Source organism: Lynx rufus, unplaced genomic scaffold (assembly GCF_022079265.1).
Source record: "Lynx rufus isolate CCGP_SWC_20201006 ecotype Redwood Valley unplaced genomic scaffold, mLynRuf1.p SCAF_4, whole genome shotgun sequence".
In the NCBI taxonomy this organism is placed as follows: Eukaryota; Metazoa; Chordata; class Mammalia; order Carnivora; family Felidae; genus Lynx; species Lynx rufus.
In genome coordinates, this window is record NW_025814856.1 from 6827754 (window position 1) to 6854256 (window position 26503).

At 58.8% G+C, this 26503-nt stretch overlaps 4 protein-coding genes and 2 non-coding genes across 7 annotated transcripts; 4 read left to right on the top strand and 2 right to left on the bottom strand.

Moving 5' to 3' along the window:
* Positions 1-594: 594 nt before the first annotated feature.
* Positions 595-4973, top strand: SHFL (shiftless antiviral inhibitor of ribosomal frameshifting). Its single transcript, XM_047094910.1, has 8 exons — positions 595-872; positions 1366-1489; positions 1684-1733; positions 2996-3034; positions 3225-3374; positions 3704-3807; positions 3938-4092; positions 4665-4973. Exons 1-8 carry the CDS (start codon positions 852-854, stop codon positions 4892-4894), a joined length of 873 nt encoding a protein of 290 aa, XP_046950866.1. The 5' UTR covers positions 595-851; the 3' UTR covers positions 4895-4973.
* On the bottom strand, positions 4930-11318 carry ANGPTL6 (angiopoietin like 6). Of its 2 annotated transcripts, none has more exons than XM_047094907.1 (6): positions 11089-11318; positions 7865-8447; positions 6991-7168; positions 6252-6439; positions 5902-6172; positions 4930-5371 (listed from the first exon to the last, which is right to left on the bottom strand). In XM_047094907.1, exons 1-6 carry the CDS (start codon positions 11316-11318, stop codon positions 5181-5183), a joined length of 1641 nt encoding a protein of 546 aa, XP_046950863.1. In that variant the 3' UTR covers positions 4930-5180. The 2 variants fall into 2 exon arrangements, with proteins under 2 accessions (XP_046950863.1, XP_046950864.1); XM_047094908.1 differs by having other exon boundaries at positions 11096-11175.
* On the top strand, positions 11292-20430 carry P2RY11 (purinergic receptor P2Y11). Its single transcript, XM_047094911.1, is given in 15 exon segments — positions 11292-11378; positions 11574-11696; positions 13300-13482; positions 13601-13771; positions 14270-14371; positions 14573-14623; positions 14728-14898; positions 15556-15632; positions 15834-15941; positions 16042-16165; positions 16279-16357; positions 16468-16597; positions 16674-16834; positions 16917-17003; positions 19091-20430. Coding segments are annotated over 15 exon segments (2736 nt in total). The 5' UTR covers positions 11292-11333; the 3' UTR covers positions 20215-20430.
* Positions 14417-14503, top strand: LOC124525256 (small nucleolar RNA SNORD105). Its single transcript, XR_006965463.1, has one exon. It is a non-coding gene; the product is annotated as a small nucleolar RNA SNORD105 (small nucleolar RNA).
* Positions 15680-15759, top strand: LOC124525262 (small nucleolar RNA U105B). The gene has a single exon (XR_006965469.1). It is a non-coding gene; the product is annotated as a small nucleolar RNA U105B (small nucleolar RNA).
* On the bottom strand, positions 20428-24534 carry EIF3G (eukaryotic translation initiation factor 3 subunit G). The gene is made up of 11 exons (XM_047094909.1): positions 24454-24534; positions 24272-24318; positions 23739-23822; positions 23545-23633; positions 23336-23395; positions 22408-22512; positions 22125-22314; positions 21285-21392; positions 21045-21181; positions 20858-20964; positions 20428-20530 (listed from the first exon to the last, which is right to left on the bottom strand). The coding sequence occupies exons 1-11, from the start codon at positions 24471-24473 to the stop codon at positions 20515-20517; spliced, it is 963 nt and encodes a 320-aa protein (XP_046950865.1). The 5' UTR covers positions 24474-24534; the 3' UTR covers positions 20428-20514.
* Positions 24535-26503: the final 1969 nt, after the last annotated feature.

The following is a 26503-nucleotide window of genomic DNA, read 5'->3' on the forward strand; positions in this document are numbered from 1 at the left end:
AGAAAGAAAAGAAAAGAAAAAAGTTCTGGCCAAGAGCATGCTCAACCTTCCGATTTACAATGCAGATTCCTGGGAACCCCTGAACAGTCGACTGCTGCCGCACTCCTAGGGACCAGCAACCTGTATTTTTAACAAGCATCTTCCCCTTTGTCCAACTACCTGCTCCTTTGGCAGAGGCACATAGTAGGCGGCCCAGTGACTAGTTTGCCTACCCCACGCCAGGTGCTACTAAGCGCCCTACCCGGGGTCTCCAAGCCTGGCAAACACACATACCCAGGATGTAGCCACTGTATCAACCCATTTTACAGAGGAGTAAACTGAGGTTCAGAAAGGGGATGTAGCCCCGTTAAGAGACTCAGAGCTGGTAGGGGGCCCAGGTCCTAATTAGCGCCTGGTTCCTGCGGGAGGAGAGAAGAGGGTTATCAAGTGGGGGAGCGCGAACTGAGGGGGACACGGAGATCCAAGGCGGCGTTCCGATGCGGCCCCGCCCCCACGAGGGACGTGAAGACGCGGACCCCGCGCAGCGTGGGGACATGTGACCGACTGCAGAGGCCGCGCCGCCTCCACCGCCCGAGGTGCGCGCGCTCCGCCGCAGGGTGCAGACCCCTGGCGCCCGCCTGGGTCTGGGGCGCAAGAGCAGAGGCGGAGCCAGGGCGGAGCCAGAGCGCCCCGTCCACCCCCCCCCCACCCCCCGCAATCGAAAGCGAAAGAGGGGGCCGGGAAGGAAGGGCGGGGCCGCCCGGAGGCCCCGCCCCCTGCCCTGCGCGGCTGCTGGACCGACGGGCGCGCCCGGGTAGGGGGGCTCTGAGCGCGCAGTGCGGACCCTCGCGGGAACCTGCGCCGCCGCCACCATGTCTCAAGAAGGTGTGGAGGTAGGAGATGGCTACGGCTGGGCCGGGGTCTCTCAGGAGACTCTGGGGAGGGGCCGGGGGCGCGGAGGGGGCTTCGCAATTTCTGGAGACTCCATCCGAAGCCTAGACCTTCACCCTGGCTGGCATTGGCTCCCCTCAGAAAGGAGAATGACCGCCACATCCCCCAGAGTGAAATGCGGCCTCCTCGAGGAAAAGCGGGGGCTGCAGGGTCAAGGGTCAGGAGCCAGAGGTTACCTGGCCGGCCTCTTCCCTTAGTCTGGGACGCTCGCCCCAGTCCGCTCCCTCCCCCAATGCCCTGTGGGGACTTTGGCTTTTTCCAGGAAATGCCGTAGAGGGATGGCGGGGGGAGGGGGAGGGATTGGGGCGGGGGGGGCGGGGGGGGAGAGGCCAAAACCGAGGGTCAAGTTCGGGCTGGGAGAAGGATGCCTAGAGATGGGGGAGGGGCGATTGCTCCTCTCCTTACCCGATCGGAACCCCCCTGTGCCCACCCCAGCTGGAGAAAAGCGTCCGGCGCCTCCAGGAGAAGTTTCATGGGAAGGTATCCTCCAAGAAGGCGGGGACTCTGATGAGGAAATTTGGCAGCGACCACACCGGCGTGGGGCGATCCATCGTGTACGGTGAGCAGGCTGGGGTCCCGGTCCTGGTAGGGGTTGGGCGTGGGGAGCACGCAGGAGAGGTGTGGTCTGTGTTAAGGGTAGGAAGAGGCGCTGAGATCATCTCCTGGGGAGGGTCTATATTGGGACTCTGGGGACCCTGAAACTCCCACAAGATCCTTCAAGGACCTTTTACTTACACTTACTCTCCCCACCAGGGGTAAAGCAGAGAGATGGACAGGAACTGAGTAATGATCTGGATGCCCAGGTAAACTGCCCCCCTCCCTTCAAAGGATGGGGTGACTGGGGAGGTGGAACAGAAGGGACCTGGCCTATCCATGATGAGCCCCTTCTGTGCACCACCAGTCCCCAACTCACGATCCACATTGACTTATTCACCTTTCAGTAATGTGTTAGACCAGGGAGACTGCAAGCTGTAGGCACTCATTACATTACATGTTGATGACGTTAAGTAGGGGAGAGAGACATGAAACTAGGCAGTGAAATGAATCAAGATTAATGTCATTGTAGAGGACCCCTGGAGGTCAGGAAAGGCTTCCTGCAAGAGGGAATAGAGTAAGCAAAGGACACACATTCAGGCTGGGATAAACAGGAGATGGGAAGGAGAGAGGGGCTGGGAACCCCATGTAACGGATGGATGGATGGATGGATGGATGGATGGATGGATGAAAGGCTTTGAGGCACAGGTGCAACACGGTCACTTGACCCCTTAAATGACTTTGGTGGCTAGTGCAGTGTGGATTCCACCTCTTAGAGTTGCTAAAGAGTGTTAACAAAGTACACTATATTCTTTACAGTTACACATGTAAAGGGTATGTTAAAAATAATAGGAGGGGCCTCTGGGGGGGTGTGGCTGGTTCAGTCACTGGAGCATGTGACTCTTGATCTCAGGGTCATGGATTTAAGGCCCACGTTGCGTCTGGAGCCTTCTTAAAAATTTTAAAAATGAAAACAAACAGTACTAGGAAAGAGCGCTTCCGCATGTTGTTTTGAATTTCATCACCCTATTGATCCATTGAGACAAGTCCTATTATTTACCACGTCCATTTTACAGATGAGGAAACTGAGAGAGTGACTAAGTCACTTGCCAGGGTGACAGAGCAAGCAGGCAGCAGCTGGGATTTAAACCTTGGCCACCTAGGATCAGAGCTGGGCTCTGAGATGCCCCTCATCAGGGATGCGGCTCGTTCTGCCGCGCTCCCTCAGGGTGATCTCGGGCAACCCCTCTCCCAGCTCAGAGCCGCGGTTTCCTCATCTGAGCAGTGGGGATAATAGGTGTGCCCCCTCCCCTCCCCCTGCTCTCAAGGCTACTCTAAGGATAACTGAGGTCATGCGCCTGGCCCTCTAAAAGTGGACACTGGTCAGTCAGCACCTCCTGAGCTAAGGACACCCTAATCACATGGGGCCAGGACCCTGCCTCCCCACGCAGGAGCCCCGCCCCCAAGACACATTGGTAAAAAAGAGGTCTGAGCTGCATCCCCAGTTTCTGCCCCTGATGTCTCCACCCAGGACCCACCAGAGGATATGAAGCAGGACCAGGACATCCAGGTGGGTCCAGGGTATGGGATGGGGGAGGCAGAGTGAGGAGGACATTCCCAGGGGATGGTGGGGGATGTCCACGGACAAGAGGGAGAGATGTTACAGGGGCGGGAGAGGCGACATATCTGTAGAGGAAAGAGGGCTGACGTGTTTATGTTAGCGGAACAGGCGTGACCATCCTCTTGTCCCCATCCTGCAGGCCGTGGCGACCTCCCTGCTGCCACTGACAGAAGCCAACCTCCGCATGTTCCAGCGTGCGCAGGAAGACCTCATTCCGGCCGTGGATCGGCAGTTTGCCTGCTCTTCCTGTGACCATGTCTGGTGGCGGCGCGTACCCCAGCGGAAGGAGGTGATAACCCGATCCCCATCCTCAGTATCTGAACTTCTGACCTAAGAATATCGACCCTTGACCCTTGACCTGCAGTCTCAGAGCTCAACCTCCATCTCAGACCCCGCCCCCCAACCCTGAGTTGGACTTCTGAGCTCCTCCCCGACCCCAGAGCCTGTCCTCTGACTCCACAGTTCGACATCTACCACAGAAATCAAACCTGACCTCGAAACCACAACCCCAAGTCGGGCTTCTGAACCCCCCCTGATCAGTGGTGTGCACTGTGGCCAGGGTCAAGCTACCGGGGCTCACCTCTGACCGCAAGCCTGCCCCCCACTCTGCACACCCAGGTGTCCCGGTGCAGAAAATGCCGAAAGCGCTATGAGCCGGTGCCTTGTGACAAGATGTGGGGCGTGGCTGAGTTCCACTGCCCGAAGTGTCGGCACAACTTCCGGTGAGGGTGCTGACCCCCACCCCACCCTCCACGCCCCCTCCCCCCCACCCCCAGCCCTGCCCTTCCCTTCCCTGGTCCCACCCTGGCCCGGGCCTCACCTTTGGACCCTCACGGCCCTGCCCGCCCCCAGGGGCTGGGCACAGATGGGGTCCTCGTCCCCCTGCTACGGGTGCGGCTTCCCCGTGTATCCAACACGGATCCTCCCTCCACGCTGGGACCGGGACACGGACCGCCGCAGCACCCATACCCACTCCTGCTCGGCCGCCGACTGCTACAACCGGCGAGGTGAGGGCCTGCCACGTCCCCGTGACCTCCCTCGCTCTGGGCGGTCTATGTGACCTTGACTCCTGGGACATCCGCCTCCCGGGCCCTAAGTACCAAGGTCTCTGCCTGCTACTTCCATGTGCCTCCTAAGGCCTCAGTCCCCAGAGCCACGTAGCTCATCCCGTGACATCAGCCTCTCCTTTCACATCTTCCACGCACCGGCCCCCCATCGATCTCCAGGCTCCAACACCAGACCCTCCCCCTTGTAATACCCATCTCCCATGGCATCAGCCACATTCCGTGCTCTTGCCCCTGAGACTGAGTGGTTCCCCCTGTGTCCTCGTGACCTCTGCCACGGTCTCTGTGTCCTTGGTTCCTGTTTTGTCTTCTGTAGTCTCAGGCGATGCCCATGTCCCTGGGTCTCTAGTGGCTTCAACACCTGCGACTTTCATCTCTGAATTTCCTGTAGGTCTGGCCCTACGGCCTGTAGCCTCAGCCCCTCCCCTCCCGAGTCCCCATGGCTGCAGCCCCTTTGCCCCCAGAGTCTTACGTGGGCCTCAAGCTCCATGACCTCAGAACCTCTTCCTCCCCAGAGCCCCACGTGCCTGGGACATCCTGCGCTCACCCCAAGAGCCGGAAGCAGAACCACCTGCCTAAAGTCTTGCACCCCAGCAACCCCCACATCAGTAGTGGCTCCACTGTGGCCACCTGCCTGAGCCAGGGGGGCCTCCTGGAGGACCTGGACAACCTCATCCTGGAGGACCTGAAGGTGGAGGAGGAGGAGGAAGAGGAGGAGGAGGGCGAGGGTGGGCATGGGGAGTGACCCCGGACAGGTGCAGATGCAAACCGGACACAGTCTGTGGATATTTTGTGTTGTTATAAAATATGAGCTCAAACTGAGATCGAAATGCCCTCGAGGAGCCATTTGGGTCTGCGACATTGGCAGGGGGATTCCTGGGTCCCGTTTTCAGGACCCCGGGGAGCAGATTCACAACAGGAGAGTGTGTGGGACGTGACCCACACTAAGTCACAAAGCAGGGGTAGCCAGGACGACTTGGGCTCCTGCTGACAAACATCCTCTGGGACCTGGGGGACAGATGGACAGACGGTCACAGCCTCAGGGGCCGGATCAGCATGGCAGCCTTCTTGAGAGAGTAAGCCCCGCCACGAAACTCAGCCCAGTAGACCCCATCTTGGTAGCGGCTGCGGTAATGGCCACCACGGTGCCACACGCCATTGAGGTTGGAGTGGGCACAGGCATGGTACCACCAGCCTCCCCGCTGGTACAAGGCACAGTTACCTGAGGAGAGAGAAAATCCATGTCCTCTTACCAGAATAAAAACCTCTACGAGCATCTCAGCGCAAGGCTTTTGCCACGCGTCCCCTGGCCCTTCCCACTCTTAGTGAATGCAACCCTGATCCTCTCTCCTCACCAGATTAAGAGCCCTGGCCCCTTTCTTTTTTAGAGTAATAACTTTAATTCCTTCCCTATCCCCCTACCAAAGTACACGTTATACCTTTTCCACTCTTTCTGAAAACTAGAAGCTCTACCTTTATCAAGGGAAAAATCTTCCCTACTTCCTTTCTGGAATAAGACTGCTAGCTCTCCTTGCCTTTCACCAGAACAGGGGGAAGCAACTGCCTCATGAAAGAAGGAATCTAGGCTCTCCGTCCCCTCACCAGAATAAAAGTCCTCCCCTCTGTTCTCTTGCTTACCCTGATCCTTACCAGAGGGAAGTGTCACTCCACTCTTTTCATTCTTTGCATTCCCTCCCTAGGAGTCCCTCCTCCCCTGTCCCCACTCCCCACCAGAATAAGAGCTCTGCTTACCAGAATAGGAGTCTCGATCCCTATCCACGGTGCTGAAAGGCTTGTCATTGTGCCAGGAAAGAGAGTCTCCAGCATCTCCATGGTACTGGCCAAGCCGTAGGCGATAGTGGTCACTCTCGGGCTCCAGGGAGAAACCATCATAGTGGGCACGTGCGCTACGCCCTCCCCAATCCTCCAGGAGCACCAATAACTCATGGTCCCCACGGCTGGTCAGCTGATGCACAGGTTCCAGACCCAGCCAGTATTCTCCATCAGGCTGCCCAAAGCCCACCTGGTAGGACAGGAAAGTCAGCAGGTCAGAAGCAGGTCCCCTCCCCGACACAGCCCTGCCCCTGCCCGCCCACGCCCACCTTGTAGTGCTGCCAGGTGGTGAAGAAGTTGACAGAGCCATCTTGCCGCCTTTGGATCACAGTCCAGCCTCCACCCTCCAGCTGCTGCTCACACCACGCCGACCCCACGTGCCGACCCAGTCGCAGTTCATACACACCACTCTGCCTGTGGCCTGACCGGTGGGCCTCTGCACAATCTTGCCATGGGCCTGTGGGTACAGAGATAAGGGGAAGGCACAGCCTGGACCAACCAACCCCTTGTTGGTATATAGATCTGCATTCTTCTCTCATCCCCTCACCAGAACAGCAGTCCTGCCTCTCCCATTCCCTGGCCAAAATAAGAGCCCCAGTACCCATGTCCTTACCTGAGTTAATACTCTGGGTCATTCTTTTCTCACTACAGCAAATGTGGAGCCTGGGGTACTTAAATCCTGGTTCTAAAGCCTCACCAGAGTACAAATCCCGAACATGACCCTCTGAGCTCGCTTAAATTCTTACCAATAAGCAGTCCTAAATTCCCTGTCCCCTCACCAAAAGAAAAGCCTTTCCTATTTTCATACCACAGTAAGGATCTTGGTCTTTATCAGGATGAGAGCCATGGCTCCTTGTTCGATCACCAGAATAAAAGCATCATTTCTTCCAGTCCTCTTACCATGAGAGAAATCTGCCATTAAAATCCTGGCTCCTATTTCCATCTCCTCACAATGCACTGGGAACTCCCTAGCTTCTCGCATCCCCAACATTCCTGCCCTCATCTTACCTGTCGGTTTGGTGGGGACAGCAGGGTGCCCTGCAGGCACGGGAGAAGCCAAGGGCCCCTGCTGTCTCAGGGTCTGGTCTCTCAGGGGCTCTGGAGCCGGGTCTAGCCTCCTGCTGGTATCATTAATGCCACCCACCAGACTGACAGGAACCACAGGTACCAGGGGCGGTGGCAGGACCTGCGGTGACCAAGAGACTCAGATGTGATTGCACTAGCCTTCAGTTGAAAAGACACTGGGCCCCTAAATCTCCCAACACCCAGATGGGTGGATCAGGCAGGGGCACGTCCCAGCCCTAGAATGGATACTTCCCAAAGCCTAACTCTAGCTGTCAAGAGCAGCGCTGAGCTTAAATTCCTGCTCTGGTGTTCACAGCTTAACTTCTCTGACTCTGACTCTCCTTTTCTGTAAAGTATTGATGGTAAGAGTACCTCCAACAATGAGTATTAGCTTACTGAATGCTCCCAACAGCCTTGTGAGGTATGGGTTGTCACGGAGCAACAATCTTATTCAAAATTAGGGCCAGCCATGTTCCAGAATTAAAAATAATATAACAGAAGTTAGAACAGTAGCACAGGGTCTATATTTATATCACATAACACCTCCCTAACATGGATCCTTGGTCTTTACGTAATAATATGCTTGATCACAGGCACTATGAATATTTATATTAAGTGGATAAGTAAAGACTTTAGGTAGTCGCCAGTCGCGTTCTGATCCAAATGAGCTGTGGAAGGAGAAGCAGGAATCTGGTATTTGGAGCTTTTCGGATTTCAAAACTGCGTTTCAGAGATCGTGCGTGGGGTTGCAAGAGCCCCATCTTACAAATGATGCAAACAGGAAGTGGCTACGATTCGTGGCCAGCTTTAAGGTTACCTGCTGCTGCCCACCCGTGCCCCCCGGGCACAGGCGCTCCAGGCGGGCGATGAGGCCACTCTGCTGGGTGACCAGCTGCGCCAGCTCCCGGAACTTGACATCCAGCTGGTGGAAGCGGGCGGCGGCGCGCTGCGCCTCGGCTGACACGTTGAGCACGCGCTCCCCAAGCAGCGCCAGCAGAGCAGCGGGCTCCGCCCCCGGTCCTGGACCCGCCCCCGGCCCCGCCTCGTGCTGCAGCTGCGCGCGCAACTGGCCCAGGCGCGCGCTCAGGCCGCGGCTCTCTTTGCGCAGCGCGCGCACCTCGCCGGCCACGGCGCCATCCGCCGCCGCCAGCCGCTGAAGTTCGCGCAGCAGCTCCTCGTGGCGGCCCACGCGCATGCGCAGCGCTGCCACCTCGCTGGCGTTCACGGCCTCCGCGGCCGGGCGCGCGGCGGTCGGCCCGCTCCAGCACACGGCGCCCGTGAACTTCTGCTGCGGCAGCACGAAGGTGTAGGTGCAGCGCGGGGCTCCCGCCCGCGCCCACGTCGCGCCCAGCAGGAGCAGCAGCTGCAACGTGCGCAGCTGAGGCGCCGACATGGCAGACCTGAAGGCAGAGGACGAACAGGAAGGAGGGGAGTCCCGGGAGCCTAGCCGGGCCCCCAACTCTCGGGTTGCGCCAAACCCGCGTTGCTCCAGGTCCCCGCCCCCAGGCTGAGATGCCCCAGGGATCCCACCCTGGCCTTTCCACTTGGTTCCCGGCGCCCTGCGGGACAGCGTGTCATGCATTCATTCATTGAGTGCTTGCTGTGTGCCAGCCACGGTTCTAGGGACTACGGTATGGAACAAAACACAAAACTTCCTGCCCTGATGGGCAAGAACCAAATAAGCTATAGGGATTAATAGAGTGTATTAGCCGGTGTTAAGATAACAGGAAAACAGAGAGATGTGGAGATCTGGGCCCTGGCAATTTGAAAGGAGGGAAGACCTCCTGGAGGAGGTAAGGGAGGAAGTAATGAGGATATCTGGGGAAGAACAGCATCCCTGGCAGAGGGAACAGCAAATGCAAAAGCCCTGAGGCTAGACTGCGCCTGATGTATTGAAGGAACTTATGGGGAGGCAGGAGCAGAAGGAGAACGGGTGAGAGGGGTGAGGTGGGGTGAGAGATAAAGTCTCACTAACTCAGTCTAGTAGCAGAGGCCCCATCTCCCCCAATCCCAGAGTCATTCCTGTCTCCTCTTTTTTCACAACAGATCCAACCTATCAGCTAGGCCTGTCAGCTCTTCTGTTTGGACCCTGAATTCCTCCACATTCCCCCATGCTCACCCCCCACCATGATCCCAGCTCAAGACACCATCTGGATTTCCTTACATCAGCTGCCCCCCAGACCTCCAGTTGTCTGCCATCAGCCTCTGGTCTGTTTCTCCCACAGCTGCCAAAGAATCAGGTCGTGTCTCTCCTTTTCCTAGAGAACCCTTTGTGGCTCCCAGCTCACTCAGAGCAAAAGTCCAAGTCTTCCTGCGCCCCCACAAGGCCCTGCACCCTCTTCCTGTCCCCTCCCTGCCCTCCTCTCCCACTCACCCCTCACTCACTGTGTTCGAGGCACACTGGCCTCCTTGTTGCTCCTCAAACACACCAGGCACAGTCCTGCCTCAGGGCCTTTGTACTTGCCCTTTCCTCGGTCTGGAACATTCTTCCCGGAATTTTAACATGGCCTCCTCTCTCTCCTTACTCAGGTCTTAGCTCAGATGTCCCCTCCTCAGAAGCCCTCCCTGACCACCCCCATTTAGCGTTGCTCCTCCTGGGCACTCTCTATCACAGTCCCGCTTTGTCATTTTAGCATTTGTCTCTCTCTGGAATTGCCTCGTTTGTTTGCCGGTGTTTATTATCTGAATTCCTCCACCAAAATATCCGCTCGCAGAGGCTGAGCCTGGGTTTTGTTCAGTGCACGCCCCTCAACACTCACATGCCCCAGCTCTGTCGTACCCTCCCAAGTGTTGCCCCGCTCACACAGGTGAGCTCCTATGCATGTACTGTGGCCACCTCCCTGGCTCCCCTTGTCTTCTTTCTCGGGGTTCAGCCGCTTGCAGCCTCTCAGATGAGGACACACAGGCCTCTCACACGCACTTGCCAGTACTCAGAACACGTCTCCCACGTCCACACGTCACCCCTGTCTGCCCCAAGTTCCACTGTGTCCAAACCCACATGTCCGGGTGGCCACACACACGGGCAGGTGCCTCGAGGTCTTCAAGGTCACACACATCACCTTGTTCACACATTCAGCAGACGCTCCTTTTGTGCCTATTGTGTGCCAAGAGCTGGTCCAGGCAGCGGACCCGCCCAGGACCAACAACAGACAAAATCCCTGCCCCCAGGCAGCTGACGTCCTGGATGGAAAGACGGATGGTGGGTAGGTCAGAGGGTGGTAAGTTGTTAGAACACTTAAGTGGGGATGCGGGTGGGGGTTCTGGGATGAGAGGCCTTTTTTTTTTTTTAAGATTTTTTTAATTTTGAGACCGCAGGCACGCGAGCAGGGGAGGTGCAGAGAGAGAGGGACAGAGGGAGAGACAGGATCCCAAGCTGGCCCTGTGCTGTCAGTGCACAGCCCGATGAGGGGCTCGATCCCATGAACTGTGAGATAGTGACCTGAGCTGAAATCAAGGCGAGGATGTTCAACTGACTGAGCCACCCAGGTGCCCAGAGGGGCCGTTTGAAACAGAGGGGTCAGAACTTACTAAGAAGAGGACACTTGAGCCAAGACCTGAAGGAAGAGACAAGGGTAAGAGCATTCCAGGCACAGGGAGAAGCAAGCCCTGAGCTAGAGCCTTTGAGGTGCCCAAGGAATAGCAGGGAGGCCCGTAAGACTGGAACAGAGCGAGCAAGGGGGAGAGCAGGAGGAATGAGAACAGGGAGGGGACGGGGCCAAGCGTGCAGGGTCTCGTGGGCCCCAGAAGGACTTGGGCTTTCACTCTGAGTGAGGTGCGAGCTCCAAAAGGTTCTGAGCTGGAGAAAGGCATATTTGCTATCATATATGCACACCAAGCTGGAGCTCTCCTTGCCCCCTCGTTGACGACACCAGGCCCCCCACGACAGGGATGGACCACACCCCTTGGAGCCAGACTTCATGTGTAACATCCACCACCTTTCCAGGAGCTCAACCTGGGGTGAGAAGGAGGCCTGGAGAAGCCCGGGTCGCCAAACAGGTAAAATCGGCCTCCCCCTGTCCTCATGCCCTCCTTCCCTCTCACCTCTCACCTCTCAGGACCAAGACCCTGAGTCCAGCAAGGCTTGCAGCAGACGAGAAGTCCCAGGAGGAGCTGAGGGTCCAGGAGGAGCCTCTGAGTGAGGAAGGGGAGAGGCTGGTGGGAGAGCAGGAGGGAGGAGGCTTGGTAACCACCCCTGTCCTCCAGAGCTTGGAACCAGAGCCGTGGTGCTGAGACCAGGAGCTCCAACTGTAAATATTTATCGTTTCTTGCATGAGAACCGAGGCAAAATGGCCAGACCCCCTTGCCCAGGCCACCAGGGCCTGATAACACAGGTCAGTGCTCCGGATGTTCCCCCCACAGCAGAGCACAGAGCGTGGGAGGCTGCAGGCCCCGTGAGGCCGGGGGGGGGGGGGCGGGGGGGGGACAGGGGGAGGACACAGACACACCACAGAGAAAGACAACAGGAAATGTTGGCACCTGCTGCCGCCAGGCGTGCCTCTAAAATCCACACCTTCTATCTCATTTAGCCTTTGCCTTCACAACCTTTGTTCCTACGAAGCCTCATTTTACAAGAGGGAAAACTGAGCCTGAGGGAGGGTGAGTGGTTTGCCCACAGCCACACAGCTGGAGAACGGTGGAACTCAGCCCAGGTAACTTGGCTCCCGCACTCACACACATATACCCTGACCTGCCACACACCGTGTGCCCACAACAGGGCAGAAATCAAGACACACGGGTCCCCAATGAGACAAACCACTGCACGGAGCCACAAAGGTAGACATGGAATCTGTGTGTGTGTCTGCGGATTTGCCCGGCGCAGGCACATATGAAGACACGGCTGGAAACATAGCACAGATTCTGGCAGCGACACACACACACACACACACCACGACTTAAAGGAAAATACCCTGTGGGCAGAGTGGGGTCTCACACTGGCAAGCACAGAGGCACTAACCAGGTAGACAGTGAAACCCTGGTCCCTGCCCACTTGCCCACCACAGTGTACATGTTCCCATTTGTCTCCCACGTACACTGTCACATCCTCAGGTCAAATCATGCAGGGACAGAAAACATGCGGTCATTCCTCAGAGGTACAAAGGGACCCCCATAGAGCCCCCCCAGAGCCTGGTCTAGGGTCTCCCACCTGCACAAAGGCCTCACTGACCTGCAGACACACTCTCAGGGAGCAGCCTCCTTCGCCTGGTTCCTACTGTCCTGAACTCGTAACCCGAGTGGACTCCCGGGCTGAAAGAGGAAATGGTCGTCCCAGATCTGAGAGAGGCTGCCAGGCTGGGCTCCAGGCCTGGGCTGGGGCCCCCCCACACTGGGCCCCTCGGCCCCCCACCCGCAGCCCCCTCCAGCTTCCTCCATTGGCAGCAGAGAAGAAACCTCATAAGTCACAGAGAGGGACTGACAGATGAGAGAGAGAGAGTACAAGAGACAGAGAAGGGGAGAGACATGGGAGGAGATGGACAGAGACGGGGCGGGGGGGGGAGTCAGGAAGAGGGATGAGAAGAGAGAGATGGGGATAGAGACATAAGAGAGATGGAAACTTGAAGGCAATGAAAGAGACAACTGATGGCAGAGACAAAGTGGGGCAGAGGGAGACAGAGATAGGAAGAAGACAAGGATGGGGAAGGGGAGATGGAGGAGGGGAAGAGGAGAAAGAATTGGGAAGGAGAGACAGGAGAGAGGAAGCAAATGGGGGAGGGAAAGCAGATGGTGGAAGGAAACCTATGGGACAGGGAAAGAGACGTTGGGGGCGTCCCTTTTCCCCACCCCAAGGTTCTGGGGAAGAAGCCAGAGGCCTGAGGCCAAGACTGGGGCTTTGAGCGGAAACCGGGAGGGGGTGAGTTATTCACAAAGCGCCCGCCTTGCCCTAAGTTTCCAGAAGGTGATGTGGAGTTTCCATCTCTCCGCCGCAGACAGGGCCCCCGGGGAAGACCGCTGGCCCTCAGGAGCTGGGGGCCTATATACGTAATTGCTATGCTCTACCCATTTCTCTGGTTGTTCCCCAAGTGCCTGGTGCCTTTGTGCCAAGCATTGTGCATCATCTTTCTTAGTAAGTGGATCAGAGGGGAAATGAGTACCATCCTCTCTTTAGAATACTTGTAGGAGCCTCAGAGTGCATAAAATGGCTGTCAAAATCGCCCAGCTGGTATAAATGAGCCGAAGTAGGATTCGAACCCCCAACTTATTTCTCCGAAGCCGGCGCCGCTTCGCTGAGACACTGGCCCCGCCCGGTTTCCATAGAAACAAGCACCAGGTGTCTCCGTAGCAACCCCTCTGTGGCTTTCTGCTCGTCTGGTGACGTCACCGCGCAGTTCCGCCTCACGTCGTCACCTCGCCGGCGCCGGAAGCGAGCGGCGCGGCGCCGGAAGCACCCGGCAGAAGCGTCCCAGCGGAGGAGTTGGCGGCATGGGGCAGTCGGGGCGGGTGAGGCGCGGCGGCCTGGGGGCGAGGGCGAGGGCGAGGGCACGGGCAGGGCCGGTGGGGGGCCGGTGGGGTCCCTGCGGAGGCCGTGGCGCTGACCGCTCGCCTTTCGCCCCTGCAGTCCCGTCACCAGAAGCGTGCTCGCGCCCAGGCGCAGCTCCGCAACCTCGAGGCCTACGCCGCGCAGCCGCACTCGTTCGTGTTCGCGCGGGGCCGCGCGGGTCGCGGCGTCCGGCAGCTCAGCCTGGACCTTCGTCGGGTCATGGAGCCCCTCACCGCCACCCGCCTGCAGGTCTGCACCTCCCACCCCGCCTCCAGCCTTTGGCCCCGTCTTCGCCGCTACGGAGGTGGTTCCAACCGCAGAACCGCGTGAGCCTTCAGGCTCCCTGGCAGGAGAAAGGGACCTTTATGGGGACCATCGTCCCTGCCTTTTCGGATTTTGTGGGGCAGCTGCGAGGGGGCGCAGATGAACCCGCTTTGGCTGGATGTCTAAGACTGGTGGTTAAAAAGGGACTAGAGTTAGCAAAGCTAGAGTGGAAACTTGGGTTCTTTCAAAGGCCTGGAGAAAGTTAACTAACGTCGCAGGGCCCAGGTGGCTCATCTGCAAAATGGGCCAGGCACAGTAAACGAGCAAATTTAAGTCGGGTTAGGTCCAGAGCTCAAGAACATTCCACTCCTTTCTTTCTGCGACAGGTTAAATTCAAGAAGGGGCATAAGAGCTTCGGCTTATAGCCCTTGCTCGGGGAGAGGATACCTAACGATCTTTCCATTTTGTGTTTGTAACTCTCAGATACGAAAGAAAAACACTCTGAAGGATTGTGTGGCAGTGGCGGGGCCCCTTGGGGTCACACACTTTCTGATCTTGAGTAAAACGGAGACAAACATCTACTTTGTGAGTTAACACCCACACCCCTTATCTTCCCCCTGCCCTCCTCCTCCCCCAACTCTCACGATGAACCCATATGCCTCTGAGTTGCCATGATTCTGGCTTCAAAGTAAACGCTCTGAAGAGATGGGGCGGAGGATCCCACTCCCTGCTGCCTAGCTGGACACCTTGACTCTGACCAATCCTTTTGTTTTGTTTTTCCCATAGAAGCTGATGCGCCTCCCAGGAGGCCCCACCTTGACCTTCCGGATCAATAAGGTAAGGGTCAGAGGTAATGAGGGCCACGTTGGGTAGAGGACGAATTCAGGGAGGGCGCCAGCCATGTGTGGCTGTCAGGCCTCACTCCTCCCCCCGTCCTGCAGTACACACTAGTGCGCGACGTGGTCTCCTCCTTGCGCCGACACCGCATGCACGAGCAGCAGTTTGCCCATCCACCCCTCTTGGTGCTCAACAGCTTCGGCCCCCACGGCATGCATGTGAAGCTCATGGCCACCATGTTCCAGAACCTGTTCCCCTCCATCAATGTGCACAAGGTGGGCTGGGCCTGGGGCGGTGGCGGGTGAGGGTGGAAGGGTGGACAGTAGGTACCACACGCAGGCCCTTGGCTCGTTTGCTCGGTCCTTGCCTCTCAGCGCGGAGGCAGAGCGCTCCGGCTCCTGAGGTCACATGTCCCTCACGTGTTCGTGACCCTGGGGTAAGAGACTCCCTCGTAAGCTTTCTTCCTCTCTGAAAGGCGGAGAATGATCCTGATTGTCCTTTATTTCTTGAGTGGGGATTGAGTATTAGCCTGAGCAGCGTGCCAGGTAGTTGGGACACCAGTTGACGGATGGGGAGACAGACTGACAGAGGGGAAGTCATTAGTCAGAGGTTAGACGCAGAGGGCAGGACTGGGTCTTTTAAGCTGTCTGGCTCCAGAGCCCTAGTTCCTAATCCCTGGCACCAGCTGGCCTCAGGTTAGGCCTGTTAGATGCTGATCATCAGGGAGCAGTCCACCCACGGTGTGGACGGCTTCGGTGGGCCTCAGAACCAAGAACTCTAGCCAGCGCGCCTGCCAGTCCTTTAGTCCCCCCAGTGCCACATCTCCCTGCTGAGAGATTTCTGGAACAGGGCCAGGGCCCGCTGTGGCTCCAGCACACAGGGAAGCCCGTGGGCAGTTGACCTGTTGCTGTGCCCTCGCCTCCCCTTTCCAGGTGAACCTAAACACCATCAAGCGCTGCCTCCTCATCAACTACAACCCTGACTCCCAGGAGCTAGATTTTCGTCATTAGTGAGTACTCTTGTTGAGGGGCGGGGGGAGGGGAGGAGGCAGGGCTTCCACGTGTGGCTGATGACAGCGCTCCTGCTGAGGCTCGGTGATTGCTCAGTTTCAAAGTAAACGCCCTGACGCACTGTGGAAAGGGGAGGGGGGCAGAGCTGACCTCCAGTCTCAGGATCCCTAACCCCCCTTCTCACACCCTGGGTGTTGCAGTAGCATCAAAGTCGTTCCTGTGGGCGCAAGTCGTGGGATGAAGAAGCTTCTACAGGAGAAGTTCCCCAACATGAGCCGTCTACAGGACATCAGCGAGCTATTGGCCACGTGAGGAGGGCACTGGGTGGGGAGATCACTACCGCGCCGGAGACCCCGGAGCTGTCCCAGGAGCCTGGGATCCCTACTGACCAGTGTGTCCTGTGCACAGGGGCGCCGGGCTGTCCGAGAGCGAGGCAGAGCCCGATGGGGAGCACAACATCACGGAGCTGCCCCAAGCCGTCGCGGGACGCGGCAACATGCGGGCCCAGCAGAGTGCCGTGCGGCTCACTGAGGTGAGGCCCAGCCCGGGGCAGGCCCAGGGTCAGAAGTGACTTCCTCTGGCAGTACCCACCCCCCTTCCCCCCGGCCCTGAAGAAGGACTGACTCGTCCCCTGTGTCCCTCCAGATTGGGCCCCGGATGACACTGCAGCTCATCAAAATCCAGGAGGGTGTTGGGGAGGGGAACGTGCTGTTCCACAGTTTCGGTGAGAATGGGGCTGGGGAAGCAAGGGGCTGGGAGTCCAAGGCCCTCACGGGTGGGTCGCGAGGTGCACTGACACATCTGGGTCTCCGTGACCCGTCTCTTCTCGCTCAGTGCACAAGACTGAAGAGGAGCTTCGGGCCATCCTGGCGGCCAAGGAGGAGAAGCTACGGCTCAAGGCCCAGAGGCAGGACCAGCAGGCCCAGAATGTTCTGCGCAAGCGGGAGCAGCGGGAGGCACACAGGTGTGTGGCCGTGGGCCGTGCAGGTGAGGCAGGGTCTCGGGTGCAGGCCGCCACCCTAAATGATCTCTCCCTCCAGGAAGAAGAGCCTGGCAGGCATGAAGCGGACGCGGGCAGAGGCCAGTGGGGATAGCGATGCCGAGGACCCCGGCGCCCCCCCAGAGGGGACCGGCCAGCGAGAGGAAGAGGAGGATGAAGCCGAGTATTTCCGCCAGGCAGTGGGAGAGGAGCCTGATGAGGGTATGTGGCAGGGGTTGGTGCAGCTGGGCACCTTGAGCCCGTCCCTGTGGCCTGGTGGCCTTGACGTGGTCTCTCCCCACAGACATGTTTCCGAAGGCAGCCAAACGAAGACGGCCTGCCGGGCCCCCGGGCAAGAAGCAGCGAGGAAGGGGGCAGAGGCCAGATCGAGGCGCTGACCGGAGGCCTCCAAAGGCCAAGGGCAGGCCCCAGCGGGCCCAGGCCAAGCTGGAACGCAGAGGAGCTGCCTGGGAGCACAGGCGGGGCCGAGCACGGCCACCTAAGAAAGCAGTCTGAGGCCAGGCTGGTGCAGTGGATGGAATGCCCCAAATTGGGGCCCAAGAGCCTTTGCCCTGGGCTTCCACCTGGGCCTCCAGGGGCAGCCCTCGGTTTCCTTTCATAAAGGAGCGGTTTTCTCCAACCTCCCACGCTGGCGAATGCTTGATTTCCCGTGAGTCTTGCGTCTGCATTGGGAATGGGGAGAGCTGGAGTCCCGTGGTAGAAAGCCCAGAGGCTCGGGGCCAGGAGCTTCTGGGAACCGGGCTAGGTTCGCACCCACATCCTGAGCAGTGGACACGCAGGAACTGTTTTGCAGGTGAGGGCGATGGGCAGATTCAGTCTGGTGCCTCGGGGTGTCCTGGGCCTGTCCCCGGCCTAACCCCCCAGGCCCCCGTTACCTGCAAGCCAGTGACTGGGCTGCTCTGGAGGGCGAAGTGTGAGGAGGAAGGAAGCCGGGGGTGGAAGCGAAGCTGGCTGGTGTTGGCAGTGGGCGGAGCTGAGCTGCCAGCGCTGAGAGAAAGAGGGCGGGGCTGCTGGGAAGGAAGGGGCCCGCCACGCCGCTGGTTAGCTCGGCACCGGCTCGGCTCGGCACCAGTGCTCCTGGTGGCGCGGCTTCGGCGCTGGACCCGGAGGCAGGGCACGTGGGCCATGGCTGCCGCCACATCAGGTGAGGGTCCTGGCCCCCGTGGCGCTGCCCAGGACCGAGGCTGGGGGTGGCCGGCTCCTGGGAGGCAGACGGGAGGGACTTAATCGCGTCTGGACAGGGACTTCCTCCCAGGGCGGAGATGGGACGAGGAGGCAGAAGCGTGGTTGGGGAAGCAGTCGCGTGGGGGAGGGAGGGCCGCTGGCACCTTGCACGGAGCTCGTGGCCAGCCTGCTGGACAGACTGGGAGCAGGCCGTGCACCCAAAGCTGAGGCTAAGTTGGGTACGTGAGAGGGAATCCATTGCAGATCTCTGTTCTGGTCCACGCTGCTGTGTCCCAGGCCTTGTTCTGGGCTCTGGGAAGCCAGTTGTGGGGCACTCCCTGCCCTCAGGAGAGGTCTTCTGGGTTGGGTTTGGCTTTTGTTTTTTTTTTTCCTCTCAACAATGGTCAGATGGAAGCACGGGATTTGCAGAAATAAGGGGGACAGGGTGCAGTTGTGATAATAGAGGGTCAGAATATGCCTCTCAAAAAAAACCCTCTCAGGGCTAAAGACCAGGAGGTGAGTGGGGGCACTGGTGACTCAGGAAGAGAGAATCAGTGCAAAGGCCCTGAGGTGGAATGTGCCTTAAGGAATCGAAAGCCAGTGTGGGAAGAAAAAAACAAAGCTAGTGTGGGAAAGACCTAGGGAATGAGTCACAGGGAGATGAGAGGGAGCAGCTGGACGGAGGTTTGCTCCTGGGGCCCCTCCGTGGCAGAGGTGAGCACTGCCTTTTCCTCCCGGTGAGGAGGGAGCCTCAAAGGTGAAAGCCGCCTGATTCGGGTGTCTTTGGGTGCCCTCTGGAGGCCGTGGGGGGAACACGTAGGGAGGTCGTTGGGAGCTGGGAGGCCAGCGCCTCTGGCACTGAGAAAGTGACCGACTCTGAAGGTGGAGGCAGCAAGGCTTGCTGGATTTGGGAGGGCTACGGTGGGGTTGGGGACTCCCCCGGACTCCCCCTCCTCCACGCAGGCCTGGTGGTTGTGGGTTGTCATTGCTGGCTTATGGCTGTCACGTGAAGGCAATGACGACCTAGTTCTGGAATTCAGGACCCAGAGCAAGCCTAGTAGATATCACCTGAAAGGACTCGGGCTTCTGACGTTTCTGGGCCCGATTTCCTCCGTAAGAAGTTGCTGTGGCTGGTGTCCCCTCCTGGGCATGGGAAGGACTCCGAGAAAGTGTGTCCCCAAAGGGCTGGTGCAGCCCGCCACGTGGTACGTAATCTGAAGGACTGGGTTCCGAAGGCATCAAAAGCCACGCGAGGAGGGACGGCGCTCACTTGGTGACACCATCTGCCCACAGGTGCCATACCCTGCCCGACCAACTTCTCAGCCACCGCCGATCGCGTCCTCGGTCGTTTCCAGGAAGACTTTCTGTGGCCCGTGCTGGTGGTTGAGTTCCTGGTGGCCGCGGCCAGCAACGGCTTCGCCTTATACCGCTTCGGCACGCAGGAGCGGCGCCCGTGGCACCCGGCTGTGGTCTTCTCGGCACAGCTGGCCGTCAGCGACCTGCTCTACGCCCTGACGCTGCTCCCGCTGGCCGCCTACCTCTACCCCCCCAAAAACTGGCAGTACGGGGAGCTGGCGTGCCGCCTGGAGCGCTTCCTCTTCACCTGCAACCTGCTGGGCAGCGTCCTCTTCATCACCTGCATCAGCCTAAACCGCTACCTGGGCATCGTCCACCCCTTCTTCACCCGCAGCAGCCTGCGCGCCAAGCACGCCTGGGCCGTCAGCGCTGCCGGCTGGGTGCTGGCAGCCGTGCTGGCCGCGCCCACGCTCGGCTTCTCCCACCTGAAGCGGCCGCAGCAGGAGGGGGACTGCTCTGTGGCCAGGCCGGGGGCCTGCACCAAGTGCCTGGGGACGGCGGACCAGCGCCTCGAGGCCTACGGAGCCTACAGCCTGGCGCTGGCCACGGCGGGCTGCGGCCTGCCGCTGTTGCTCACCCTGACGGCCTACGGCGCCCTCGGGTGGGCGGTGCTGCGCAGCCACGGCACGACGGCGGCCGAGAAGCTGCGTGTGGCGGTGCTGGTGGCCAGCGGCATGGCCCTCTACGCCGGCTCCTACGTGCCCTACTACGTGACGCTGGTGCTCAACGTGTCCGCCCGGCAGCACTGGAGGGCCCGCTGCCCGGGCTTCGCTAACTCGGCCGAGGCCGAGGCGGCGCTGGATTGGCGGACCTACGTGAGCCACCAGGTGATGCGGGGCCTCATGCCCGTGGCCATCTGCATCCACCCTCTGCTTTACATGGCCGTGGCACCCAGCCTCGGCTGCCGCCCCGGTCCAGGAAGCTGCCTCGGCTGCGGGGAGAGCCAACCCCCCGAGGATGCCGGGAGCTCTGGCCAAGTCCTGCCCCTCAATGTCACAGCCACCCCCAAAACCTCGGGGTCCTAGTCCCCCGAGCTGAGCCGACGACCCGGCCTATTTTGAGCCGCTGCCGCCTGCCCTGGAATCCATCCGAGAGCATGGCAGGCCCCAAACCGCCACTTCCTCCGTGGTCGACAGAAAGACCTGATGGGGGACTGAAGGTGCCCAGGCCAGGGAGGGCAGGAACTTCTGCCTGAAGCCCTGATCCCGGAGAGGGCTGGCCCCCACTAGCCACAGAGCAGGTGACTAGACAAGGTGAATAAACAAGACCGCACGTGACAACCGCAACCTCTTTATTGCCGGGAGCCCCGCGCTCGGAGGAGCTGCCTTCCACGGGGGCCCTGGGGGCCGGGTGGCTGCTGCTTAGTTGGTTGACGGCCTGAAGAGAGAAACGGGTGGTGAGAACAGCCTGTGGGGGAGGAGTTCAGATCCCAAAGGGAATTCCAAGACTCCTTGCTACATACAACTGGGGCCTCCGTGGCAATGGGGGGGGGGGCAGGCTGCACAAGGCGCAGTGGGGCCTCCTTAAGAAAAGGACAGTAAAAAAAAAAAACAACTTTGAAAAGAAAAAAAAAAGAAAAGGACAGTAAATGACCCGTCCCTCGGAACAAGCTTGGTGGCTATTAAGCTAGCGCAGGGCCTACGGTCTGCCTGAGTGTTGGCTGTGACAAGGGGGCGGGAGGCAGGGGTGCAGCAGTGGTCTTACTTGGCCCACTCGACATTGAGGATGAGGTGGTCATATCCAAAGCCAGACACCCCGGCGATGGCGCGTGCGGCATCCTCACGGCGGTGGAAGCTGATGAAGGCAAAGCCCTGGGGGGGGGGGGGGGCAGAGTCAGGGGCACAACCAGGCCAGGCGACCCCTTCCCCAACCCCCACAGCCACCAGCCCACCTTGGACTGGCCAGTGGTCTTGTCCTTCGCCAAGTAGATGCGAGATATGGAGCCAAAGGGCCTGAAGAGTTCCTGCAGGTCGGTCTCGCGAGTGTCCTCGGACAGGTTGGTGACACGGATGGTGGCGTTGTCGTCAGCTGGACAGGCAAGGAGAGGCAGCTGGTAAGAGAACAGCCCTCACCAGGCCCCGGACAAAGGATCGTCACGGGGGGAACGGGAGGCGCCCTCCCGCCGGCTCACCTCTGCGGTTGGGCTGCATAGACTCCCCGCGGCGGCTGGCCCCATCCCGCAGGCTCGGGGGCACGTACTTCCCGGTCTTGTTCTGGGCGGCCTGCACCGGCTCCAGCTCTGGAGGCCAAAGCAGCTGGGTCAGGCTCCACCCGGCACAGATGAGGGACAGGCCCACCCCAGGATGCTGGCAGTTCTGGCCCCAAGCCGGGCCAGGCACCGTCTATCAAACTGCATGCATCTGGCCGGTTCTCAGGCCCCGTGGCCACGTGGACATAAAGGTCACATCCAGGAAGTCCGAAGAAGCCACAGACGCTGATGCAACCCAAGGCAATCTTAGCTGAGGGCCAGAGGACCGCTCAGCTTCACAACACACAGGAACACGGCAGGGACAGTCCCCAGGTCCCACACACTCAGGCAAGTGCCACATATGCTGCATATCAAGCCACAGGTGGAGAACTGTCCAGACACACACACACACACACACACACACACACACGCAGAGCCGTGGTCGTGTCTGTGGCAGACACGGCACACTCGAGTCCACAACAGAATCACAGCTGGTAAGTCTCAAGCATGTGCGGTGTAGACACAGCCGTGGAAAGCAACGGTCTGCCAGCCCCAACCAGAAAGGATGCGCGACATCACCAGCAGTCACCAACCCAGCCACGCTCTCTCACGCACACCCAGGCCGCAGCCAGCCTCGCGGTGCTGACGTGAGAGGACAACTGGCGAGGGGGACGGCCCTGTCCCCAGACGGCAGGCGAAGACCAAGGACCCTCCCGGAGGTGCACGCGGACCTCCCCACCCCCGCCCCACGGACTGCCAAGCCGCATCCCCAGGCCCGGGCACCTCCAGGCAGCTTCTCCTTCTCGCCGGTGGACAGGCCCAGCTGCTCCGCCAACTCCTTCTGCATAGGCCCCAGAGTGTCCTTGTAGGGACAGCGGGTAGTCCAGTGGTCACCCTTGCAGATGCGGCAGGACACAATCTTCTGGCCCTTGAGCTTGTTCATTGGGTCCTCCTCTTCCTGGCAGTTCAGATCCTAGGCGGGCAGTCAGGGGACGCTCAGAGCGGGACTGCCACACCCCGGCCACCACCGTCACGGCCACTGGCCCTGCCCTGTTGCCCCACTCACCTCTTTGCTGGTGATGAACGTCATGGACACATCGTCACTGACTGTGGTGGTGGCCACGTTGGGCCCCGGTGGGTCAAACTCTGAGTTCCCAAACTTCTTCCAGTTCTGGGCTCGGGGCGGGATGAGGGACAGGTTAAGGCCACGTGGGACCCCCTTCACTGACATCCCAGACCACAGTAGCCTGTCGGGGCCTGAACCACATTCTTCGCCCTCCCCCAAAGCCCCCCCGAGCGGTGACAATGACAGTTCCTGTTTCCTAGTGTGTACCACTCCTGGCATGTGCCGGGGCCTCAACCTCATGCCGGCTCCAGGAGGCAGGTAGGGACAGCTCTCGGCCCCAAGTTCCAGATGAGAGAGCCAAGGCCCGGCAGGAAGCAGCCGCACAGCCAACCGTTCCTGGGGACCCGTGACAGTAGGTGGGCCAGCTCCCACAGGAAGCGATGCTCAGGTGTGCAGGGGTCACCCAGACCATGAGGGGCCTTGAGCTAGTTAAATAAGCTAGGCCTCAGCCTCCTCCCCTAGAAGACGGGGACCACAAATGCTCCCCGCCTCCCAGGGTTGCCAGGGGGATCCGATGAGAGAACACTTCCCGCAGAGCACTTGGCACGGGGTCTGGCACAGAGAAAGGGCACAGAAAGTTGTGCCAAACGTATTTATCGTTACTTCTTCCCCAAGCGTGCAGCCCAGTCGATCAGGAACTGCTGTGACCACCTCAGGGGAGGGCTTGGCTCCGTTCCTCCTGGTGGACAAGCTGAGAGGACTGAGAATCTAACCCCACTGACTTTTCAGTGCCCCAGCAGAACACACACCGACCTCAGCCGTGCTCCAACACAATAGGTGCCTAAAACTAAAGGCACCAGAAAAAAGGGATTCCTAATTCCTCTGAGCCAGCCCCGGGGGAGCCCCCGAGACAGGAGCAGGGTCTCACCTTCCTCCTCGCAACAGCCTTTGAGGCCTTCCGAGTCTCAATTCTGAAGGTACGAACGATCTGTGGACGGGAGGGGAGAGGCTCGGACTTCCTGTGTCTCTGAGGCACCTGGAGCCAGCCAGCCCCACCCACCCAACACCCACACGCCGTCCCCTCCTGGCGCAAGTGCCCCCAAGAGCAAGGGCACCCACCTCCTCCCCCAGCCTCACCTTGAACTTCTTGCCATCCTCATCTATCTTGTACTCCGTCACCGTCTTGATGTTTCCATTGATGACCTCCTTGGGAGGCGGCAGCGGAGCTGGGAGAGAGGAGAGGTGAGGGAGCTGCGCCCCGGGGAATGGGGACCAGGAGGGAATGCCGCTGGGGAGAGGCAGCCCCGAATGGAGCAGAGGTCGCCACTCACCTCCGGGCACTAACTCGGGTTCCGGGCTGGTGTCGCCAGTGGCCAGAGGGATGCCCTTGAGGAGCTCGCTGGTGACACATTTGTCTACAAAAGGGAGTGTGGGGAGGAAGGGTGAGCTGGAGGAGCGGGGGCGCCCGAGACAAAATGAAGGGCCCTTTGGGTGGAGGCCCACACCAGGAGCCCGGGAAGGCGGGACAAGGGCTGGGCGCTGGCGAAGAACTGCCCGGACGTGGGGCTGGCTGGAGTAACCTCGAGCAACGGCAAGGATGGAAGCGGGGGCAGCCCATAAAGCCAGGAGGCGGGCTGCTACAACTTCCTCCCGGGAGCAGCTACGAGGGCTGGGCGGTGGCACGGGAGGAGGGCCGGGCCAGCGATCATCTGAACTGGCGATAGGCTGGCCCGGAGGATGGCGCGGGCCAGAGGCCGCCGCGATGGGGCCTACGGGATCGGACCGCGGTGGCAGGGTCGGAGCAGGCGGCAGCGACCGTCCCGGGGGCTGGCTGAGGTGACCGGGGACGACCGGGCATACTCACCGTCCTCGCCCTCCTCCTCCACCTGGTCGGCCCAGCTGGGCTTCGAACTGCAAGAAGTTTGCGGAGGGGAGGGCTGGGTCAGCGAGGCCAGGCCCCCGCCGCCTCGACGTACCCAGGCCCCATGGTGCTCCCTAGGCCCCCCAGCCCCCCTCCCAGGGTTCGCTCCGGGACCCCCGACTCACTCAAAGTCTCCAGTCGGCATTTCACGAGCCTCTCCACGCAGCCCAAACCCGGGCCAGAGACCGGAAGTGAAGGGAGCACGAGACTTCCCGTGCCGCCTAGAGCGGCCCGGCCGCAGCGCCCACAGCGCCCTCTGCGGACGGAGGTGGAGATGCCGGCTGGGTGAGCCGCTGGGCGCGGGCCCCCAGTCTGAGGGGAGGAGCGATCCATTTACCTTTGAGAAAAGTTTTTAAAAAACGTAATAACTATAAAGCTCACTTACTGAGAGCTTACTGTAGGCCAGGCACCGTGAGGAGGAAATTATCATTTTCGTTTTGCCGCTGAAGAAATCAAGGCTGGTCTTCCTAAGTCTGGGAAGAGTTTTCCTGATTCCAACGATCAAGATGTTCTCTCCCTCCTTTTCCATTTCGTTCTCCCTCCTAACATTCTTGGCTCTCCGATGTGACCTTTTCCACTTATTTGTTTATTGCCCAACTCTCCCTTTAGAGTATTATTCTCAGTGGGAGCCACATGGCTCCCAAGGGGGCCAACAATAATTCTTGGCCTTAGGTATTACAATGGCTTGTGGCCCTCCAAAACCAACTCTTCTAGACAAGGTCTTTATTTTTTTTTAAGTTTACTTATTTATTGTGTGAGAGAGAGAGAGAGCAAGAGCGAGCAGGGGAGGCGCAGAGAGAGAGAGAGAGAGGAGAGAGAGAGAATCCTAAGCAGGCTCCACGATGTCAGCCCATAGCCCAACTCGGGGCTCTATCCTACGACTCTGGGACCCATGACCCGAGCCGGAATCAAGAATCAGATGCTCAACCAACTGAGCCACCCAGGCGCCCCAATGCAAACTTTCTGGGTGGAAATTCGACAGACAACATCCACTAAAACTTGAAATGAACATATGTGTATTTTGTTTTATGGTGGCAAAGACCTACAATATTCTATCAGTTTTAGGTGTGCATGATAGCGATTTGACAATTGCACAAATGCAGCATCCACAAGAAGTGCAGTCACCATCTGTCATCATACCACGTTATTCCAATATTATTGACTGCCTTCCTTATGTTTTCACCACCATGACTTGGTTACTTTAAAACTGGAACTTTCTACCTCTCAATCACCTTCACCCATCTCACCCATATCTGTTTCTTTAGAGCAAGCAAGTCATTCAACCTGTGAGAAAACTTGCAAATGCATGTGAAGATGTAAAAATTAGATACATGTGCAGTCTCGTTCGTGACAGAAAAAAATGGAAATGCTATCTGTCTGCTCATGGGTTAGATTACAGTATATTATGCCACAATCTGTGTAATGCTCTGCAGTCTTCAAAAAACCGGATCCATTTGTGGTTATGTTTAAAGTTTATCTAAGTAATCTCTGCCCCCAACATGGGGCTCGAACTCATGACCCCGAGACCAAGAGCCGCATGCTCTACTGACCGAGGCAGCCAGGCACTCCCGATTTGTGGCTTAAAAAAAAAAAATCTCCAAGACACGAGGAGGGAGCAAGATGTAAAATGGCAGATGATATAGGGACCCATTCGTGTAAATGTTTAGTAGCACATATAGGTAGACACATGCGAACTATTTTCCGAAAAGAAATCTCAAACTGTGTCTGAGGGATGCTTCAAGAGGAAGGCATCAGGGGAGGAAAGCTTGTTTTTGTTTGGACTTTTCTCCTATAGTTAACATTTTTTTACCATGTGTATACGTTATTTTGGTTTAAATAAAGGTATACACATAAAATTACGCACTTTATGCTTTTTTGGTTTTTTTGTTTTGTTTTGTTTTGTTTTTGAGAGAGAGCATGAGCACGGGAGGGACAGAGGGAGAGGGAAAGAGAAATTTAGGAAGGCTCTATGCCCAGCACAGGGCCAGACATGGGACTCAATCCCGTGACTATGAGAGCATGACCTGAGCTGAAATCAAGAGTCGGACACTTAATCGACTGAGCCACACAGGCGCCCCGGAATAGTTCTTGGGGCGCCTGGGTGGCTCAGTCGGTTAAGCATCCGACTTCGGCTCAGGTCATGATCTCACGGTCGATGAGTTAAGCCCCACATCA